Source organism: Coloeus monedula (genome assembly GCF_965178545.1).
Source record: "Coloeus monedula genome assembly, chromosome: 9".
NCBI classification, from domain to species: domain Eukaryota; kingdom Metazoa; phylum Chordata; class Aves; order Passeriformes; family Corvidae; genus Coloeus; species Coloeus monedula.
Window position 1 is genome coordinate 22,438,927 of NC_138789.1, and position 22,269 is coordinate 22,461,195.

General features: G+C 41.7%; 1 protein-coding gene across 1 annotated transcript in view; it reads right to left on the reverse strand.

Moving 5' to 3' along the window:
- EIF2B3 (eukaryotic translation initiation factor 2B subunit gamma) overlaps window positions 1-22,269 on the reverse strand; it is a 98,712-nt gene that overhangs the window by 10,202 nt on the left and 66,241 nt on the right. Inside the window, exons 6-10 of the mRNA XM_082287074.1 lie at window positions 19,997-20,127; window positions 19,156-19,349; window positions 15,156-15,233; window positions 14,300-14,448; window positions 456-559 (exon numbers count right to left, since the gene is read on the reverse strand). Coding sequence (XP_082143200.1) covers window positions 456-559; window positions 14,300-14,448; window positions 15,156-15,233; window positions 19,156-19,349; window positions 19,997-20,127 — 656 coding nt within the window. The remainder of the gene's footprint in view (window positions 1-455; window positions 560-14,299; window positions 14,449-15,155; window positions 15,234-19,155; window positions 19,350-19,996; window positions 20,128-22,269) is intronic.

Genomic DNA, 22,269 nt, shown 5'->3' on the forward strand with positions numbered 1-22,269 from the left:
TGCTCCACCTCAAGCTTTTGCTTAGAGCAAAGTGAATGGGAGCATACTGGCACTGTGGGTTGGGAGCATCTACAGAGAAGGATGTTTGTGTGATCAATAGTTTGCCTGCTTTGCCCTGTCACTTACAAAGATTACTAGTCAAAATAATGGCTCCTTCTGCTGAGGACAACCTCAGGCTGATCTAATTGTGGTCTCTGGGAAAAGACTGTCTCAGCACCCCATCTTACTCTTTATAAGAACAACAGAGCTTTGCTGCCAACTTCAGAGGAGCAAGTCCCTGAACTTATGCCAAGAAGCTGTACTTTCCATGAAAAACAAATCCTGATATTATACGACACCCCACTGTAGAACTGCCACAGTTTACTGGCACTTCATGAAGAAGCAGGAGTAAAATCTCAAGGAAAAAGTTTTGAAAATTACTACAAAAGCACAGTAAATACAGCTTTTGAACTCACCTTTGGACTCCAGCCTCTGATCACTTCCAATCAAACAGTCCTTGATGTCTGCACCCTTCTCTATCACAGCATTATGACAAATAACACTGCCCTGAAGACAGCACCTACAACACAAACACAAGCAAAGCAAGAAAATAATTTAAATGACAGGTATGAAACAATGGAATATCTAATGACTCTGTGACACGATCCTGTAAGTAGGTTCAGTTCAGCTCTTTTCTCAAAAACTCCATTCTTCTCTTGATCTTCACAGCCAGTTGCTGGAAAAACTTAAATGCCATGTGTCAGAATGGGTTTGCAAAAAAGCATTTGCAGTTTTACCTCCTGTTAGAAGAGCTTTCCTCTACATTTCCTCAACAGAATAAATACTTAACTGAATAAATAAAGACTTGAGACCTGGATCAAGTCTTGTATTTTCCACAGACAGTCTGGGTAACTGAGGGGGTGGCTTCTCTGCTCAGCTCCCCAGCTAAAAACAGGACCAGCAGCCCAGTCCTTTCCCTGAAAATTTTGCTGAGCAGTTTTATACATTCCAGCTTGCCAGGCACTAAGAAAAGGTAGAGAGATGGGGCAGATCAATGGCTCAGCTGGTTGGCTTTGTTCACGTTATATTCAAGCACCCAAACATGATTATTCTGCAGTACTAAACCAGTCAAACCCACACTAGACCTACTCTACCTGCCTTGGGTATCTTCATGCTCATGTTGCCTTTGACACCACTAAGTCTGAAATGCTACACAAGATGGAACTTTAGCAAAAGCTACCTTATTCCAAAATGTATTTGAATCTGTATTAACCGGCTTTCAAATCTGCTGATCCAACTGTCCAGAGAGGAAAGGAGTTCAAACTGCTGGGTTTGTAACTTCTCTGTTGACAGATTCTGAGTTACTGCATTGTTTTGAGCCCCTTCTTCCAGTAAGGTCGAACTTGTCAACCTTTACTAGTATCTGTGATGTGTCCTGAAATGCTGTTCCCTCAGCACAATGAGTAGTGTTAAATAGCATTAAATGTAATTTCTTTCAAAGCTACAGAGAAAAAAATAGCTATGAATCAAATTATTTCTTTCCTTATTTTCACATGTGCAAAGGTAGATAGGAGTCACTGAAGGACAGAAAACATAGCTAAGATGTACCTAAAAATATTAACACACATTGAAACCAGCTGATTGGGAAGAAGATACAAGTGAGATCTATAACCCTGGAGAGATGCAGGTAATCTGCTCCCCCTAGATTACCCCAATAATAATCCTACTGTCAACCCTAGCATCTCATATCTGCTTCCCAGTATTTCTGCCAACATTATTTACAATAACTGTGAATATTGTCAGTCCAACAACTGATCTCTGTCAAAACTAGAAGTTTTTGGCTTCAGTGACTTTCTGCACAGTGAGTTGCACAGTTTAATGACCTGTAGCCATTCCCCATCTTGGTTACAAGCATCACCACTACTCTCTACATTAGTGAAGCACACCTTCTTGTGTGGCTTGTGGACAGAACTGTTAGCCTGGAGTCTGAACTAACAGAGGGGTTTTGGTATCAGGTCAAAGCCCTGAGCCTCAGTTCTGTATTGAATAGAGCACTAGTCAGCTGAGGTCCTCAGAAGTGAGAAACATCGATCCTCACTCCAGACCACTGATTCCAAAATTAATTAATAGTATTTTCCTGCTTACACATCACTATTATTTAGTACAAAGAATTTATCATTAAATATATTACAATTCTGTTGCTTGTGTGAGTCAGAGCAGAAACCATCTGCCCCACAAAACCACCATTAATTCTGCAGGAGTAAAAGCAATAAAACTGGACCTCAGTTGCAGTGGTTCGCAGTTACGACCCCCCTTGAACAGACTGTCCCCTCTGAACAATTATTCTTTTAACTCACTTAAACTCCCCCTCTGCTGACCTATAAGGAGGCAATATGAGCAATTATTCTACAAGCAACCAGCTCAGGTTGCCTTGGCAGGGTTTTTACTAACATGTTAATAAGATAAAAAGCGGCAAAGATACACAGCAGACCCCTGCCTGTCTTTGCTCTCACACTGTCACAATCTGTTTCCTTTCCAATAGCCTCATGTGCCCGCACAGCAGCTCAGGCCATCATCTTTTGCAATAGCAGTTGCTGAGAGCAAGAGCAACTTGGCATTTATGCTGGGCTAGGGAAGGGATCAGTGGAAGTGGGACTGCCCACCGCTGCATCCTGACTTGGCTTTCAATAGGACTAGTGAAGGGAATGGGAGAAGTTGCTCATTTCCCACTGAAATGGCTCCCATCCAAAACGTGCACTCCAGAATACCTCCTCCTCCCTTGCTTTGAGCCAGTCAGATGAAAGCTTTCCACTGCAAACTTTTAGGTTCCCACCATCTATCACTTCTCCTGAGCATGAGAGCAGCTGTGAGTGTTCTACACCTCTCAGCATTACCCTCATGCAGGAGGATATTCCCCAAAAGAGAGGGGATTTAAGCTGTCGGTCTGGAGTTCAGGCTGGAAAATACTGCATGTGTGTTCAGAGCCTACTTGAGGATAGGCTTTCAACTCCCCGAGAAAGAATAGCATTGTAACCAAGAAACTGCTGATGACATTAACATCAAAGATAACGGGGGTTCCTGCCAAACCATTTGTTGGGAGGGACAGGCCAGGGAACCCAGATGAACTTGTCTGTGCCAGGTGCTTGCAAATCAACCCTTCCCTGGTGCCAGGGTAAAACAAAACCCAAGAACTCCACCACCCCAGGAGTTTCTTAAAACTTATAAACCCAACAACTGCAGAAGTTTTAAAGCCATACTCAACGCTCAGATTACCCCAATCACACAAACCAGCAGCAAATCCGGCTTTTATTGCTCAAGTGGAACAAAACTTCAAGAGATAAAAACACAATTTGTGGGTGTTCCCTTCACCCGCTGACAGATGTAACACAGCCATTTTGAAACCACTTGTAAATGCCTTTTTTCTAAAAAAAAAAAAAAAAGAAAAAAGAAAAAAGAAAAGAAAAAAGCTATAAATCCTGCCAAGAGAAGTATTTTGTGTTTAATTTTTACTATTTTTTCAAGTTGAAGAGTAAGGAATACGTTTTTATTCTCTTACAGGGTAAATATCACATCTCAGGGCACTGCTGTAGTCTACTTGGCTAAACTGCCACCACAGTTCCTGCCTTCCATAACAATTAGGTGCTATTAGCCCTCAAAGGTGCTCTGACAGCATCCAGCTTCACCAACTCTGCTGTGTGTGTGCATACACACACATTGATGTACTGCTTTATAATGCAAACCATATTTATTTTTTCCCCTGAAAATGTAGTATATTTTTAAACTTTTCAGCACGGTGAAAATGGATATCTCCTGACCTTAAAATCCAAAGAGCATGTTCAAACCCACAAGAGGAACTAATTTGGGGCATTTGATTTACGGCTGAAATTTCAATTTGAATTTGTTTTAAGTGTAATCACAAACTGAAAGTCTGGCAGCTGTGTGTTTTTCAGAAAATAAATAAAGATATTCAGTGTGCGTCTGCATTCTAGAGAGAGCATTTTACAAGCCCAGTCCTGTAGTGGGAACAGATGTAGCTAAAACATTAATTTGTTCTACAGGTACAACGTGCAAATGGGAGCATGTGAGAGAGAGTGTGCGCCTATGTCTGTGTGTCCGCTACGCGCCTGTATCTGAGAGACAGAGCCTGACTTTGGGGTGGGTTTTTTTGAAAGTGAGAGAACAAGAGCAAAAGGAGTAGTGGCCAAGGAGGCATGGGGGGATTACAAGGATTTAGGTCTTTAAACTGCAGACCACCTAACAAGATCACTCTGAAATGCCACTAATTTCAGTTAAGGCCACAGACCTCCCTTCCTCTGCCCTCCCTCTCTCCCCCATTGTAAACAACTAATCCCAGCAGAAAACAACAGAGAGCAAAATGTACACACATTCTGCAACATTCCAGGTCCTTCTTTATCTTTTATTTATTTTTCTAAAAGGTCAGCGTATGTATGGAGGGAGGGGGGAGGGGAAGAAAGCCAAAAAAACCTCAAGTCCATCTCTTGTGTGGGCTTGAAGGAAGCTGGGAGAAAGCAAAGTCCAAGAGCACACAATATGGAGCTTTTATAGCACAGCAATTCCTGGACTCAGCTTACTTTCCCCTCCCTTTATTTGTGGCAAAGTCACATAGCTTTAAACCAAAGGACAGGGTGGTCGATTACATCTGAAAGAAATGTAAAGAATTGGGAAAGAATTCCATCTCCTGTCGAAATTATAAATAAGGAAGTATTAATCCCAGAGACAGGCTGATTTATGCAGCCCTGGAACTGCTGACTTTCAGCCCAAGTATCGGTCTATAAATCAAACTCTTAAATCAAGTGTGTCAATCGCTGCAGCACTGTGATACTCAGGCAAAGCAAGGCACCTACCACTGAAAGCAGGAAGATTGCCAGGGGACTGAGGTGCCATACCCTTCTTAATTTTCTAAAGTGTAAATCTGAGATCAAACATCCTTTGGGGGAACGGGAAATCAAAATACGCAGTGCTCAGCACACCGGGAGCAGGCAGCAGGAGTCCAAGACACAACCCCCTAATTACAGGCTACCCACTGATTATTTAGGACTCTGTGATTAAAGTGATGAACACTCCTGGGAGAAAGGGGCTTAAGTAACTGAGGTCAAGACCTCAACTGCAGCTCTCACCCTAGTTGTGCAAGCTTAGGAAGGTATGAATGTCACAGGTTTGCCTTACAGCAAATCTCCTGAAATGCCAATAGAAGTTATCCAGGCCTGGTACTTTAATCCAATTGTGCCAAAACCCCGACATAATCTCTGTTGGGCAGCAAAGCAAATGAGGTGTCTATAATGCAACGCTTAAAACTGTAGACTCACAAGAAATAAAGCCTGGAGCACAAAGCTTGGGACAGCCTGTTGGTACTGCTCTGCTGTGCCAAGAAGTCGGGTCGCCTGCTCCTCCAGAAGAGCTATGAAACAGAGACGCTGACGCACAAGTTAAAAGCAAAGGGTGACATGCCTCGGCAGCTACTTTGCTGACTGAGGGGTAACAGATGTGGATTCCCCTGGGAGCAACACCTCCTTCTGCCCTGACCAAGAAGATAACAGCCACCACAGGCACCTTAACAACACTAAGAGGTGGCAAGGAGTCAGGGAGAGTTCTAAAACCTATGAGCAACCCCTCAAGGAATCCCCTGCTAGCTAGTGAGCTGGTGGCTGGGACTCATGATCACAGGGGTGAGGCACAAAGACCATGGAAAAACAGGAGAAAGGCAAAACCACTACTAGGGAACGTGGGAACCAAAAATGTTGCCTTCATCAACATGCTTTACACACCAATAACATTCTTACACCAAGATGCTTTCACACACCAACAGAACAACTCCAGGCACTGTGAATCTCACGTTATACACTCAAGTAAATACCGAAGACTACAATAGATGCCAGCAGTACATGCTATAATTTATAGATACATTTCAAAGCAAGCATTCGTAAGTGAATTTGGGCTTTGATCTCCTGTTTCTCCCCTTGGGGGTAACAAAATCATTCTACCAACCTCTCTAAATTCTTCGCCCGTCTCTGAGGGTGTTTTCACTAAGGAACTTGTTTCATGTCTCTTTACTAGCCAAGCTCATCACTGTGGTATGGCTCCTTTACACTTCTTCCCCACACCCTAAACATTTTGCATTACATATTGCATATACTTGCCAGCACTCGTATTTTCCAGTGAAAGTTCAACTGACCTTAAAGGATTGCCTCAAACCTACCTTAATGTGTTCTATTAAGTGAAACTTAGGGTGCGGGGGGAGGTCTCCAGGAAGGTCATGCCTCACCTCTGAAACTTCAGTTACATCCAGCTGATCTTGCAACAAACAAATTGGTGGCCTTTTATGTATCCGCAAGCTTGAGGTTGCACACTTCAGCAAAAGTATGCTGCAAGGAGTTTACACCAGGAAACCCCACACACAGGAAAGCTGACCTCCCTCTGGATTCTCTTTTGCAGAGTGGGAGGGCCAGGTCCCACATGATTTTACAAACACTCCACTGATGGCCAGGAAAAGCTACTCGTGTCTATGTGAAGGAAACAAAGCAGGAAAATTATATGTTCACTACCACCTCTGGGTTTGCTTCACTTTCCCACCAGCTCCCACAGTCAGACTGAGCGAGGTAACAGACACAGTAAAAGGACACTTTCTCTGGGGTTTTTGAAGCACAGTTCTGGGTTGAGAGCTGTGGCCCTTCACAAGACATTATTGGTTAAGTCAGTTTCCATATCATGGGAGCTAGGTTGACATGGAAAAGGCTTTTGTAAATGTTACCCTCACAAACTGAACCTGGCTTCTTAGATCCAAGCTGAACTTGTTAAACTCTTGTCTCCCTAGGAACTTAAGAGGCACAATGTAGTAATTTCTTCCGTTTCCATACCCAGATGGGGGAAGATTTTAAAGAGCATCAGAGACATTCACACCCAGATTCCCACCAAAATCAACAGCAATCAGCTGCTTGTGAAAAATCTCCATACTCTTCCATTAGACCCATGTGGTTAGCAGGAGGCAGAAGCTTATTTATAGCTCTGAAGTCAGACATAACCCTGTCCACCTGAAGAAGCAGATCAGCAGAATGAGAGGAGATATTTTAAAATGCCACTTTTCAGAGCTCATCTGTGCTTTAAGTTCAACATTTGATGTACAAGATGTTTGGAAAACTGGGATGAGCTCCCTGCACTATCAGGGAAACATCTGCATCTGAGATTAAAGAACAGGTGATTTATTTAAGACAGATTGATGTACCAGGAAGCTAGCCAGAAGAAAAAATTTTTTGAGGAGCTGCTAGTAATAATGTTTCAGACACTCACAAGATAACAGGTATTATAAGAGAAACTTCCTCAATACATTAGATACAGTAGAATTTGACTTCAGTTGTAAGTAATTGAAAACCAGTTCTGCAAGTAGCTCCACCGTTTCCTACTTACTAGTTTCCTACTTTGCACTTTCTTCCTCAATTTATCTTCCTGAAAGCAAACTCTGCTGGCCAAAGGTTATCTCTATTCAGTATCTTACATAGCATGTGCAGTGAATTAAATAGTAGAATGAAAATTTTGGTTCCTGACCAAAAATGTTCACAGTTTAAAACCAAGAGGTGTGACAGAAAGGACAGAATTGCTACATACTCAAGAGAAATCAAGACCCCAGGGGCAAGGACTATGATACACAGGTTCCTTCACGGATTTAATTTTTATCCATATCCATTATATACTTTATCCATATATTTAAGCCGAGCATGTGCTTTTTCTGAATGAAGTTCTCTCTTTTCATGTGCTTTCTGCGATATCTATTCTAAACTCATTCTTCTTTCTAGGGAGGCAGGGAGCCAACTGGTGGCATGAGACAAAGTGCCCAGGAGACAACAGCCATCTTAAAAAACAGTTCAAGATACAAAATGTTTGAGAATTTTAGCATAAGTAGATCTTTATTTTCAGCTTTGCAAGCTATGGTGCTGGAAACAACTTCGCCTCCTCATTCCTTTTCATGAGGTTATGTACTGTAAAATATGTTGCCTTGGCAATAGGATCATTCCTTTGTACTGCCATTGTCCAAGGGGAAAAAGACTACTTATGCACTGAACCCCTATAAAGACTCAATTCCACCCTGGTTTTAATTAGAACTTTCTTCAAGCCACTGACTGTTTCTACATCAGGTGCTGATTTGGCACTATTGAGGAAACAACCAATAAACTTCACAATCAATCTGCAGTTAGTAGTCAATCCAGCTCGCCTTGCTTGTTGTTTTCCTCCTTTGTACATTTTCTCATAGAAACTAGCAATAAATTGAAGACATGTGGTAAACTAGAGTAGCCTTAACCAGTCACATGTGGTCTCTCTCCAGTCCCCTCACAGAGCAGCACCACAGCATCTGTCCATCTACTTTCACAGAGGTAGCCCGAACCCCTTTAACAAAATCCAGTGCATAACTGACTGTCTTCGCACGACTGAAGAAGGACGATGCTAGTTTTGGCTGACAAAACATTTTTGGTGCCAGTTCTTTCTCCACATATCTGGGTACTTTAGTCCTTCATACTAATTTTTAATCTAGCCTATTCTTTCTGCCCAGGGAGTCGGAACTCCCTAAGGTTTACCACATCTTCTGGTGGGACTCTTCTAACTTTCCCTCTGTTCCCAACATTCACATCACCTCCCTGCAGTTTGTAACTCGAAGCCTTTGGTGTCACCTCCCTTGCATTCCAAGTTTCTTGATGCTGCAACACTCTGCAATTTGCTGCCATCATGTGCAGACTGACCCAAAACGTATCTGCCTATCTTTTTAACCCCTTCCCTTTCCAAAAGATGACCTTATCAGAGTGCCACAAGGGGAACTTCAGCAGTTCTTCTGGGTAGTATGTTTGTCTGTGGTTCCAACAGCATGCTGTAAACTTTACAAAGATATGAGGTTATTATTCAATGATTTCTGCCCCTGCACAAACTCAGTAACTTCAGTCACACCTGCAATCCCAGACTTACAGTTCCTGAATCAACTGCCCACTGTATCAGGCTATCTGGCAACTGTCTGCTGCAAACTCCTTTCTGGAAGGAACTCTCTCCTTTTCCCACTGCTAATCCCAGTTTGGGATACAGTTTTTCTGATAAAATTATAGGTGAGACAGGTTCAGCTTCCTTGGTTGCTCTGTGAAGATCTGGTACTTTCTTGCTGCGGAGGTGAAATCTAGATGCAAATTTTGGGCTGTTTGCCCTCTCTGATAATCACAGCAGCCTATTTATGATTTCCATAAAAACCTCATTTGAAGCAGAATGCTTTCTTGTATTTCCACGAAAAAGGAAAAGCAGCAAAATACTTCATTTCAGACTAAACCTACCACAGAGTCCTTATGGTACTGACTACTGACTACCACCACGTGAACAAGACCTTTCCAAAGCATGGCTTATGGTGGACTCAGTATTTATCTGAGCTTTTCATGCTTGCCTTCTCTACTAACCTCTAAGTAGTCCAAAGACCAGATTTTTTTCCCCTACTAAACAGTCCCTTCCCCTGAATTTTTCCTAGGGAAATATTAATTTTCCACGACCAAGGAAAAAGGATATAATGCGCACATAACAAAATGGCCAGGGTCCTTCCCGTAAGTGTATACACTGGGATAGTTTTACTAACAAACAAGAGATTTCGAAATATTTATCTGCAGGGATGGAATAAAGGATTCAACATGTTTTTCCTGTTAATATTATTTGTAATGCTCAGAGCGCTTCAGCACAAGGTCCTGTATGACCAGAGCAATTAGATGTTCCTGCTGCCAGAAGCTAGCGAACTAAATAAAACAACAAGACTGGTAAAAATAAAGACAATGTTTGATAAAAACCAACAAACCAACCAGTGACTGCAAAAACAAAAGCCAGAACAGGAACCTGAAACCAAATTAATCCATCCATATCTAGGTCTCATTTCAAAACAGCTGAGTGTGCCTAAGTCTACCAAATGAAACAACACTATAAAACCATAAAGTAATTTGGGTTGGAAGGGACCTTTAAAGGCTATGTAGTCCATGCCCCCTTAAATGAGCAGGGACATCTTTAGCTACACCAGGTTGATCAGCATCCCAGCCAGCCTGGGCTTGAACACTTCCAGGGATGAGGCAGTCCCAACTTCTCTGGTCAACTCGTGCCAATGCCTCAAAACCCTCACACAGCAAACAATTTCTTCCTTATATCTAATCTAAGTCTACCTTCTTTTAGTTTAAAGCCGTTAGCCCTTGTCCTGTTGCAGCAGGCTGTGCTAACAAGTTTGTAACCATCAATCTTATAAATCCCCTTCAAGTTCTGAGAGGCCACAATGAGGTGTCCCTGGAGCCTTCTCTTCTGACCAACCCCAACTCTTTCAGTCTTCACAGAAGTAGTGTTCCAGCCCTCTGATATGTCCCCATATTACGGTCCATAAAGCTGAGAGATGTGGGAAGAGAGACTGACAGTGAAGAATGAGGCAAAAAAAGTGGTTGAGTACCTCAGCCTTCTCCTTATCTGTTTCGACCAGTTTGCCAGCCCTGCTTATCAGGGCGTTAAATCTACCAAGCATTACTTTTCACTTGCAAATGGCACAATCCCCTTAGGCAAGGGGCTTCAGTCAGTCTGTGGGTGTTACAGGCTGCCCCTTTGCACGAGAGCTATAAATGAGGGGAATCCTGCACCAAAGATGCAACAATCCAGAGACCCTGTTGTGCTGCTCCACCCCTGATGCAAACAGAACAAAGAGAAGGGGAAGTCCCAAGCCACTACAGAGACTAAGGACACACACAGCTACTGCAGGAACATCCAGATAGACAAAGTTCTCAAGTGACCTATGATTTTAGCTCAATTAGTAGTTTTTCTCCAACTATGTAAGTCAGTTCGGTCATTTGTCACTGAGCTCTGGGGAGCCGTCCAGAGGGATAAAGAACCATTCTGCCACTGCAGCCTGTCACCTGGGCAGTCAGCATCTCTCAGCACTTGTGCTGTTGTATAAATTACATCCCTCCCAGCTTGGTCAACTATGTCCATCATTCAGCACATATGTAATCTTTGCTATTTTATTGTCTCATTGATGGAAGAATTAGCTGCACAGTGGGAAACACATTAAGAAAGGACTACCAATTATTTTGCCCTGTTACTAACTTCTTTAATCCCCTGTAATCTCTTCTGAGGGGGGATTCATATCTACTCAAATCACTTCACAGGAGACATATATAATGTAACAGAAGCCCTACACACCAGGACAAACAAAAATCCCAGCTTCTGGTACTCCAGAGTATCAAATGCACCAGCCATTCCTGGAGGACAGATCCTAATTTGCAAACAGTATGCAATGGACTGTCCAAACTAAGCCCAGTTCCTTGATCCATTCAGTTGGGAAAGTTATTGTCACCTAGGCCATGACCTCTGTTTCTCCAATAATGAGGCAACCACTGCCTAACAGGAGATACCTGGTTTTGTTCTAAGCACCTTGTGGTGTTCCCACGTGTACAGCAAGAATTTTTCCATTTCAGAAGCTGGTACTAAATGTGGTGAGCCCATTCAAAACCTTTTTTCTGGTTTGGAGTTATAATTTGTGGATCTTGATACTGCAGGAATTACGGCACAGGATCCTCAAATCACATTATAGGAAAACTACCAAGAGATGAACATTTTTCATTTGGTTTTTGGTGCATTTTGTTTGTTTTTTATTATGCATTGTTGTTCATTTTTTTTGCTTTTTCTATATTGACATAGTGAACTGAAGCTGCTGATCACTTTTGCAGCTGAGATGGGAAAAAAAAAGAAAGTAAGATTCAACCCAGAGAAGCTAGACATGATGGAAGAAGCAAGGGGAATACCAAGGCAGTGCCATGTAACTCTTGATAAATGAACTTAGAAAGAAGAGCAATTTTTGCATTTGGTTGTTCCCAGTATCCCAACTTTCAGAAAAGATTTACCTGATCTTTCTTTCTTCTCTGAGTTATCTAAACACCTTTGTCTTTTGCATAATAAGTGTCCTCTAAAGCCTACTGCTTCAAGTTGGTGTTACTGCAATGAACACTCCTGGGAATGGCCTTCCTTCAGTTACCACTCATGTTTGACTTGGGCATTATTATAGTACACTATTAGTCTGGTTGAGCTGCTTGAGTCAGCATTAAAATGTATATTCTTTAAATGACACAGTTTTTATCCACTTCTCAATGCAATTTCAGAAGTTTCTAATATACAATACTTTAGATGGTAAAACTGGCTTACTTGTAGGACATCTGCTGTGCAATAAAAAAAATGAATTAGATCTGTCAAGGCACTTTATTACGCTCATTTTGACTCATATCAGCCAACACATACTGACTTTCTAATTAAAGATGAAGACATTTTCTGAAGTTGGTGATTAGATAAAGCCTGAGCTGTTTTAGAGACACTTGGGGGAAGAGGTGTTTATAAGGAGTTGTCCACTGTGGGCAGTTTAAAGCAAAACCACATATAATTTATCCACCTGTTGCAAATGGATCCATCAACATGAGTAAGAATAATTAGCATTTTAACAAAAATCCATCAGATTTAACCAAAGTAAGGAAAGAGAGTCAAAATACATAAAAAAATACACAGAAATCCTTCACTACAAGCAAGGCTTCTTTCAACAAAACTCAGCAGCTAGAATATTTCTGTTTCTCACTACCTGTGTATGCATGACTTCATACCCCTCTAATCTTAAGACTTACTATGATGCATTAAGAAATACTTTATCAGCTCTGTATCTATGCAGATCTACACCATATTAATTACAGTATGCTTTGCAATAAAGATCCAGGGTCTATAGTCTTAATTCCAGTTGGAGAGGAATAATTACAAATTCGACTCCAGTGCATCAGTGTGCAGTAACCATAGAGCAGGTAAAAGGGGGTAAAGGGGGTAAACCCCTAGGACTGTGAGGTTTTTCATTCTTTGGTGGCTATATTGTTTTCACCAAGAGTGACTAGGGATCACACTGTTTTCTAGAATTCCCAAAAACATTACCCCAAAAGTCAGTTTATCCCTCTTAAAAATAACATATCACCAACTTTACGATGCTTGTGGAATTTTGTGAAATGCTTAACATAACAGCTCTGGGCTCGATTTAGGATTTAGAATACTACTAAATGCCAATGCAGACAAACACAAGATGATTTGGGACTCTTCATAAAAACAGTGCTATTTATACACTTAGCTGCCTCTGTGATTTAATGGTAGAGCTGCTGACCTCATATGTAAAACAATACCATTATGATTGTGGCATCAATTCATTAATCAAAATGACAGAGGGTCTCATGATCAAATGAGAGAGGTTCTTCTACTTTTTATGACAGCAGTGCTTGTGATACAGCCATACTGGATCCATCTGTGATCGAACTGGAAACCAGCTATTTTCTATACTCAATGGAATTCTGATTTATGATGTGCTTGAAATTACTGTGGATTTCTATTAAAGACAAACACTTTGTGGTAAGGTACCATACTTACCTGTAATTTAGTTATGTAACAGTAGTATCCTCCATAGACCCCACATCCTCTGGGGTTTTACGTTTTTCAGATATGCAACTTTCAGAGCCAACTTGGCATTTTTTAAGAGTTTGGCCTTTTTCCTGAGGCCCTAAGCAAACCTCAAGCCATGAAGGAGCAGGGAATTTATACAGGTCTGCACAGACTCAATCAGCAGTTTCCTTTCCACTGACATCCACAGGAAGCCAGCATGTATGGAAAGATGGGGGCATGCAGACATCAACAATTACAGACAGGCCACTTTTCCCACATTTGGAAATGTACAGCTCAAGGCTAACTATTTAGTCAGTGTCTTTAGTGCATGAGAAACCTCTAGGAGCTGGCAGATTTTCTCTTTGAAAAGTTTATTCATTTATTCTATTACTCAGCATAGGCAATGGTAAAGGCTGCAGGATGACAAAAAAGGGCCAAAGAAAATGACATTTTAGGTGAAGCTGTAATGTTCAAATGTGAGAAGAACATTTCTAGCTGGCAAGTGTACCGCTTTAAAATGTGCTTTGTGCCTCAAATATTTTAGGCATACTCACTGATCCAGCCACTAAAATAAAGCTTGGAAGAATGACACGCAAGCTCATACAGACTCATACATTAACTTACTTACACATTCTGAAGAGGACAGGATCTACTGTAAAAAGAAGAAATTTACGTTCCAAGACTGCAGCCCTCTTGTTAGGTTATTTCACCTGTGCACTTCCAGACTGCTTATAGAGACTTATTTGCGATTCGGTCTTTAGAAACACAGCCTCTGGCATCACCTCTTCGGGCTCAGGATTCTTTACAGGACAAAAATTACTGACTCAGGATCTATCTAGAACTGAGATACAAAAAGGTAACCTACCCTTCCTCAATTGTAACAGAATTCATGATGATACAGTTTGTTATCTTAACTTTGTCTTTTATGGTACACATGTTGCCAATGATGGAGTGTTTGATGGATGTCTTCTCTCCAATTTGTGTGGATGACCCAATCATACTATCTGATCCAACCTAGGGAAGAAAAGAACAGAAACTAGCAAAAGTACATGGAGTTCTCCAACATGTGCTCTCCATACACCTCTTCCAAAGTGTGTCTCAAGCACTTATCAATAAGGTTTACCCTGCTCTACCCTGAGGGATCCTTGGCAGAGGAAAGACCTGGAAATTTGGGGCCCACCCCATAGGCAGATAGTTAGACAGCCTTCCCAAGGTCCATTAGCTTGGTAAAACTCCATTAGTGGATCTGGCTCTGTAGGCTTCATGCAGAAAGGTAAGCAAGGTAGGCACAGGCCTGCTGGTACTCACTGGTTTCACTCAGGTTTGCCCAGTGAGACCTGTCAAAGGGAGGCTTGAAGCTGGTATTGAACCAAAATGTGCTAGCAAGAAGCAAAGCTTCTGATGCTTTCTGGGTTTCGTGTCCTTTGGGAGGCAAACTGCTCAACTACCAAGAACCGCCATTATGGAACAAGAGACTGCAGTGTCCAACTTGGGACTATGATAGACTTTTTACCAAACACTTTAGAAGAGAGACACTGAAAGGCAGGAACCCGTGGGTGAGCCTACAGAAGACTCTGAGCTGTATCACCTACATTCCATCATTCCACACTTCAGAACTTGGCTTCACTTCCAACAATGGGACTGAATTTTAGCAAGCAATTCTTGAAACAAAGTGTTTGCAGACTACTGAAAGAGCAGAGATGGGAAAAGGGAACACTTACCATGCCTCTATCAGTGATCTGTGCAGACCCATGAACCAGTGGCTCTTCCAGACCCAGATTAAGCAATAACTTGGGAACCTGAATGAAAAACCCACATCACAAATTAACATGTTAGTGCTGTATCCACACGTTACATAAGCAGCTCAAAGATGGCTTTGGTTTCCATTGCACTGCTGCATTTGCCATAAACATTTTAACTTATGGGAAATGGGTTACTGCATTTCAAATGTCCACCAGCTATGTGTGATTTATCATCTTTCACTTTTGTAAAGGAGACAGGTACAGTGCTACCACAGTGCACTGCATCAACTCAGCTTCCCACCTGTGGAGAAGCAGTGGATCAGCAGCAGCAAGCAGGCTGGCTCCAGCTGAACACAGTGACATCCTGTATGTTACCACAATGTCCAGCATCTGCCATTTCAAATGCAGCTCAGCGTGTTTTACGCTGTCTAGTAAAGCAAGGGAGGGAAGCAAGTAATACCAAATATAAACCAGTAAACTGCATAAAAAGATGACTGTGTCCAGCCCACTCCACTAGGTAGTATTCTGAGGCATGGGCGACAAAATTGTATTTCAGATGTTTAAGTAGAAACTAAAGTTGATCAAGTGGCTATTCCAGATGGTAGAAAGCTGCACAAGAAAAGGCTCCTGACAGGGAGAAGGCAGGTGTTGGATAAGCAGACAGAGCAGTGGTGGTAATAGAGAGAGACACAGGCCATGAAATAGCCAAGAACAAATCCATAGAGAGCAATTCTGAACTGGCTCCTGAAAGGAAAGGGAGCCAGCATTGTAGGAGGATGGGATATCACTCCATCATTCCTCCTTTTGTGGGTGAAAGAGCAGCCTGAGGCATCCTGCATCTCCTGGAGTCAGGCTGAGGCCAAGGTCACACCACAGAAGAGGTGATGACAGCACGGATGGGGATGGCAGGGGAGGTGGGAGCCTTGCAACACTGCACAGACACAGTGCTGCACAGTTACTGGCAGGGATGATGCAATGTACGATGTCTCCTGATAGGACAGAGATGGCTTTCAAAGGAACATAGGAGATGCAGATATATGAGGGCTAAGAGGTCTGTATCACAGCAAACTGTATGGCTGAATGAGAGGCAGTATGTGCTGGGGCTGGTGTGGAGTTCTGCACACACTGCTTGGCCAGCCAGGACGTGGACACTGACTATCCATCTGGGAGGTCAACTGGAGTCACAGCACTGTGATGGTACAACTGAGTTTGCCTCAAAGGAGGAAGCAGCACTCATTAAGTCTCCCTTTTCTCTACCCAAGCACCTATTTTTACAAAAGTCTTAGAAAAGTTCATCTCTGAGATCTCTATTGCTGTTAAACTTGGCTGAATGTTGCCAGCAATTTCCAAAGCTGCTATTAAGGAACTGCTATACAGTACAACTGTGTAAAATGACTTCCTTAGAAAGCTGGGATAACAAGAGCTGATGGCTAAGGAGTGAAGCTCAAAAAGCAAATCCTACAGATCTGAAGAAGTTGGGATCAGAGGAGCTCGCATTTCTGAGCTATCATTTCAATTTGCCCATTGTCACCAGTAGACATTTTCACATCTGTAGCTCTTTACATCTTGAAGTTGGCCCTTCCCACTAGAATTGTTTATTTTTTAAAAAGCAAGAGTAGATTAGATCCTTCAGTCCAAGGTCCAGGCACTACAGAAAACCACCAGTTTACCAGAATACCACAAACCAGGTGAATCCACCCGCATGATGCTGGCAGGGTGAAGGGATGCTGTCCTGACACGTCACCTGACACATGGATCCAAGAGAGGAACACACACCAAAGCATACCTACAGCATAGGTTGGAAAGATTCCTACTATCCAGCGTTGATCTGCAGGACAGGAAAGAAGTGAAAAAAGACTCTTGCCCTCCTCAGTGGAAAGGTGGTATAGTGAAATAAATAAAGGATTTTACTGGCCAGAGCAAAGCCCTTATTAGAATCAGTCAGTGTTAGTGCAGCCTGAGGGGTAACCCATGAAAGCTACAAGCTCAAGCATTTTGCTCTGAAAAGAAAGGTTAGACTGGGGGCAGGAGTCAGAGGGAGTGCCTGGGTCAAGGGAAGGTTTAAGATGTGTTTGGATTTAATTCATCTTACAAAGAAACTATTTCCTGCTATTGAAGATAACTCCCTCCTGAACCCACCTGCCCACACACAGGCTGCAGGCATCCAGAAACCCAGCTGGAAGTGAAATGATGTGAGCAAAGTGTTTCCTCACCAGAAGGGCAACGGGTTAGGATGCCATTCCTTCCCACAGCTACTGGACTGGACTGCTACTGCTGTGCAAGTCTGTCCTTTGGGACCTCAAAGTTATAGGTCCCACCTTTGCAGCAAGGGGATCAGAATCTGGTCTGTGAAGGCCAAGATAAGAGCAAACTAAACACCCAAAATCTTCCTTAGAGACCAACAAAACAGGTAACCGCCCACCCAGATCAAATTAAATGTGCATCTTTTATGAGGATTAGAAAGAGAAACAAAATGCAGTGGCACTGAAAAAAGGAACTACTTTCTCACAACTCCTCATTAAGCTCCATTTTATGTTTTACCTCCACATAGTTTCCTTAGAAATTTTACCATCCTGAAAAAGTTCAAAATTCAAAGAAAATCCTTTCCAATGTTGAAAGCCCCAACGTGACTTCAAAACACTAATTCTTTGTACCACCCAGGAGCAAACATATTTCCTGAACTAACCAAAATGTAGAATATTTAGGTTAAAAAAAACCCAACCAAAAACAAAAACCAACACAAAAAAAACCCACATGGAGTCTGACTGGCTTAACTCAATAACTTTTTACTGAAGTGGCTGCTGCCAAACGTGCATGCACACTTCCCCTAGCAAGTGGTATTCTCCCTTAACCCTTTGGGCACACTTGTTCCTGCTGGTTTTGGGGAAGGTTTTCTCCTTCTGCTGAAAAGCAGTGCTGCCTCTCTTCCTCATCTCCCTAAGCAAATCACTTTATTTCTGTGTTCCTCTACAAGCATCAAGGAGAAAGAGCCCCAATGCATAAACTCATGCTGCCATTCTGCAATTCTGGTTTGCATGAATTAATCCATTAATGTTATTAAAAAGAAATCAACTCAGTCTGAGAGCAAAGGCAAGGCAGTGACCACTTCCAGAATTCCCAATACAACTTTATCACCTTTCCAGCCCCACTTCCAGAAATCTTCAGTTTTTCCTTACGGCACTCCTTATTGGTCTTTCAAAACTAGAGGAAACTGTCCATTCCTGATAGCAATGAAACTCATCACTAGCAGAGTGAAGTGAGAACGTGTATATTGCATCAGCCAGTGTAGTAAAAAAAACCCAAAACCCCAAATCCCTGCCCCACAAAGATATTAAGAGTTTTAATCATCAGCTCGTTAGGTGGTACAGGATCTCCCTAATTCTCATCTGTGATTTTTTAAATTTTATGGGTTCTCAGTCATGTGAAAGTGAAAGCTGCAACAGACTCTGCATCAGATCAAGAGTTCACCTCTGTGTTTACTTGGAGTACCACAGTAGGGAAACCTGTTCATAAAAGAATTCTTTAATAATGGAAATCATTAGGCAATTTAAATGAAAGCGTAGTTTAAGTCTTTCTGCAAATTGTTAACAACCTTTGTTATTATCACAAACAAACATCTGCTAGGAAGAGTCCAGTCGAAACTGATCTTGCTTTTAGGACATGGATTAAATGAGCTATCAAAGCTACTTCCATTCTGATTTTCCACACTTCTTGGCTCTTTAGCTGCAGGTCTTGCCCCTCCCGAAAAAACACAAGAGTGTTTAGGGTGAGAGTTTGTTTACCTAAATCAAATCTATAGTAAATCAGCAACAGAACTGTTCCCTGGCCTCACATCCCTACCTGACAAGCAGTAGGGTGCCTGGATAATGTGGCACTGGTTCAATTCCCACATACTCCTCAGCTGTATCACAGGGAGTCACTCCCACGGGCTGAAATGTCCCATAAGCTACTACAGGTGGCACTTCTGTACTTTCCTCACCTGTCTGTTGGCTTCAATGTACAGCCCAAGAGTATTCACTCGGTAGCACAGCCCCTCCTTCATGATATGGACGTAGCAGCGCACTTTTCCTTCGTGGAGAGTTACATTCATATCTCCTCTATGATCATTCCAACAAGAGTTATCTGGAGCAGGTTTCAGCAAGCTATTATCTTCCTTTATGAAACTATAAATGTCTGGAGAACACACACACGCATGAAGTTAGACAGGATTTAATGAAATACTTTCTGAAGAGGAATACTATTAAAATACTGTTGGTGAAGGGAAATCTTTGCCTCACCTCATCTCCATGGCTAGATACTCGGCAGTCATTACCAGATTTTATCACATGAAGTGAGTAAGTGCTTATTTTTATTCTGCAGGTGTGAATCAAGGAATCAGGACAGATGCAATGTTTTGCCCAAGGTCACACAAGGAGACAGCGGAAATGCTAAAAATAAATTCCAGGATCTGAGATCCTGTCCAGTTCCCAGTGCAGGGTGTTTAAGGCTTAGCTTAGCCTGTTGTCCTATGCAATTTTAGGAACTCCCTCCTAAAACTACGTTTTCAAAAATCAATCTTTTTTCCCAGAAAAAAAAAAAATACAGACCCTCTAGCTGATTTGCTTATGGTTTACACCAAAATAAGGGAAGACAAAAAAATTTATATAGTACACAATACTGTTTGAAAAATAAATCTACCAGAATCTTTGCTATCAGGAGTAAAAAGAAGCTGAATCTCTAAAATAGTGTTTCAGGCTAGTTCTGTAGTCTACTCAATAGCTCAGCTGTAGCATATGGACTTTAAAACTTGCATAAACCCAAGTTTTTGATATTGTACTGACCTAGGGATGCTTGCTCTTTTTTCTTTTGGTCCTCTTCTTTGTTGTCTAGTCCTTGCTGCAATGATGCAGGAGAAGAAAACTGTTTCCTAACCAGATGTGGAATCAGTTCACTCCGGAGAGATGTGATTGTCCTGGGGAAGGAGGCGCACACACGAAGTCTGTGAATGCTAGAACTTACATGTCTTCATTTTCTTTGCATAACATTATCAGACATTTTGCACACTTCATGAGGATGAATCAAAATGGCAAGACATTAAGACGATGTCCACTAGTCACCTGCTTCCTTAATGCATTAAAATATAAAGAAAAGATTCAAAATGAGGAAGAAGCTCCATTTTCAGAACTGTATTCCCTATATTTTAACAGAGGTGCCTATAATTTAATGTCATCATCCTAGAATTCATACTTGTGCGCAGATGGAATGCAGAAAGTACCAACACTGTAATGACAAAAACTGAAATCCCTTTATGTGGCTTAAAAAATTGCATCAATTGACAGGAAAAGAGAGAATTAAGTGCCTATAGAGAGAAAACCAAAGCAGCTCCTCCTTTTCTTCATGATAAAAATATGGAAATGCTGAAGGATATATGAAATATCAGATCCTTCAATTAAAATATTTATGATGCATACAGTGATATTCCTGCTCACGTGAAACATCAGAATATTTTAGACTCAATCCTTTAACCAAGAGAAATGAGCACATTTTAACCAGTTTGGGCCCCAAGACTTTCATGCTCTTTAGAGGCTCCTATGCAAAACACGTAAGTGAACAGAAAGCTTCCAGAGGCTTCAGCTGGCAATACACCCATCTTCCCTGTTTACAGATTTCAACTTTTGTTATATCCATTCTGATACCCCAATACTAGGAGGTGGAGAAATCATGAGGGGTTTTATCCCAAGCCACCTATGCCTTAAACAAGGGCCCCAGTCACTAGATTATCTTTACTCTTGCACTGATTTATACATTGCAATGAATCAACAAAAAACTCTCCCGAAAGACAAATATCAATGTAGGAAGTCTATTGTACAATGGGATTATAACCCAGCTAATTTAATTTTGACTATGAGAAGATAATTTTATTTTTCAATAAAGTATTTGGCAAAAAATCCCAAATCAACAGTTTTTTACAGTTGGAGTGCAGTCTTAAAAGAGCTTTATTGTTGTTTCATTATTTTAACAATCTCCATTTAGTTACTGAATTGTGGATTATTTAAAGTAGTGCTTAGGAAAATCATGCGGAAAATGAACTCAAAGTTGGCATGTGTAAGAGGAAGTACTAAACTTCAGAGGAAGGATTGGGAGAACTAACACAGTGAGCTTGGCTAGAGGAACTCAACAAATAATAACCCACAAAGAAAGAGGAGTTGTTTAGAATGGAAGACAGCAAATCTAGGAACTAACTAATAGATTAAATTACAAAAGGCAAGTACTAAAATGAGTACATTGAAAATTATTTTGGTTGGCAAAATCTCTAGCAAAGGGGGATCTTACACAGTTGAAACTTTAAGACCAGCTCAAAGCCCACCCAGACCCCTGTTCAGGTCAAAGATAGTGAGGCAGACTTAAGGACTGAAACAGTCTTTCATGTCTCTAGCTTTGAAAGGAAGATTCAGATGTGATTGCCAGTTCAGTCCTATGAACAAATACAGTGTGTTTCTTTTTTCTGACAAACTTTTCCTTCAGTCCTCAGTGCAAGTTGTGTCACATCCTCTGTCCTGCAGTGGGATGACCAACCCCAGTCCACCTCTGAAATTTTGCTTTTATGTTTTATTACGGACAAGGAAAAGCTTAGTCTTTAGTCTCTCCTCCTGCTTAAAAATAAGATTATAATCACCTTCAGATAGCTGTATTTCAGGAACTAACGAAGCAAAACACTTCATTCTTTAATCACCGAATTTCTGCCTGCTAACCACTTACAGGCGCGCTCTGCCACGGCCGCGCCGGCCCCGCGCTCCCACACACGTGTGGCTGTGCAGATGGGCAGTTTACTAGCTCACAGTGTTTGCCTGCAGCTGTGCCATTCAGCAATGATTTCCTGCTTGGGTTTTATACTTCATCCAAAACCGACAATCCTCTGTTTCCCTCAGAGGCTGGCTATGGCATTTATAAGATATATTACCTATAAAATACCCAAGTATTTGGCAGTCTTAAATAGTCTGATGCAGAGGACAACACAACACGGTAGGAAATGAAAGCAGTGGAAAGGGGAAAAGACAAAGTTTTGCAGTTTTGCCTGGGTTTTGATGGTTTAATCTTTCTTGGCCAAACTCCT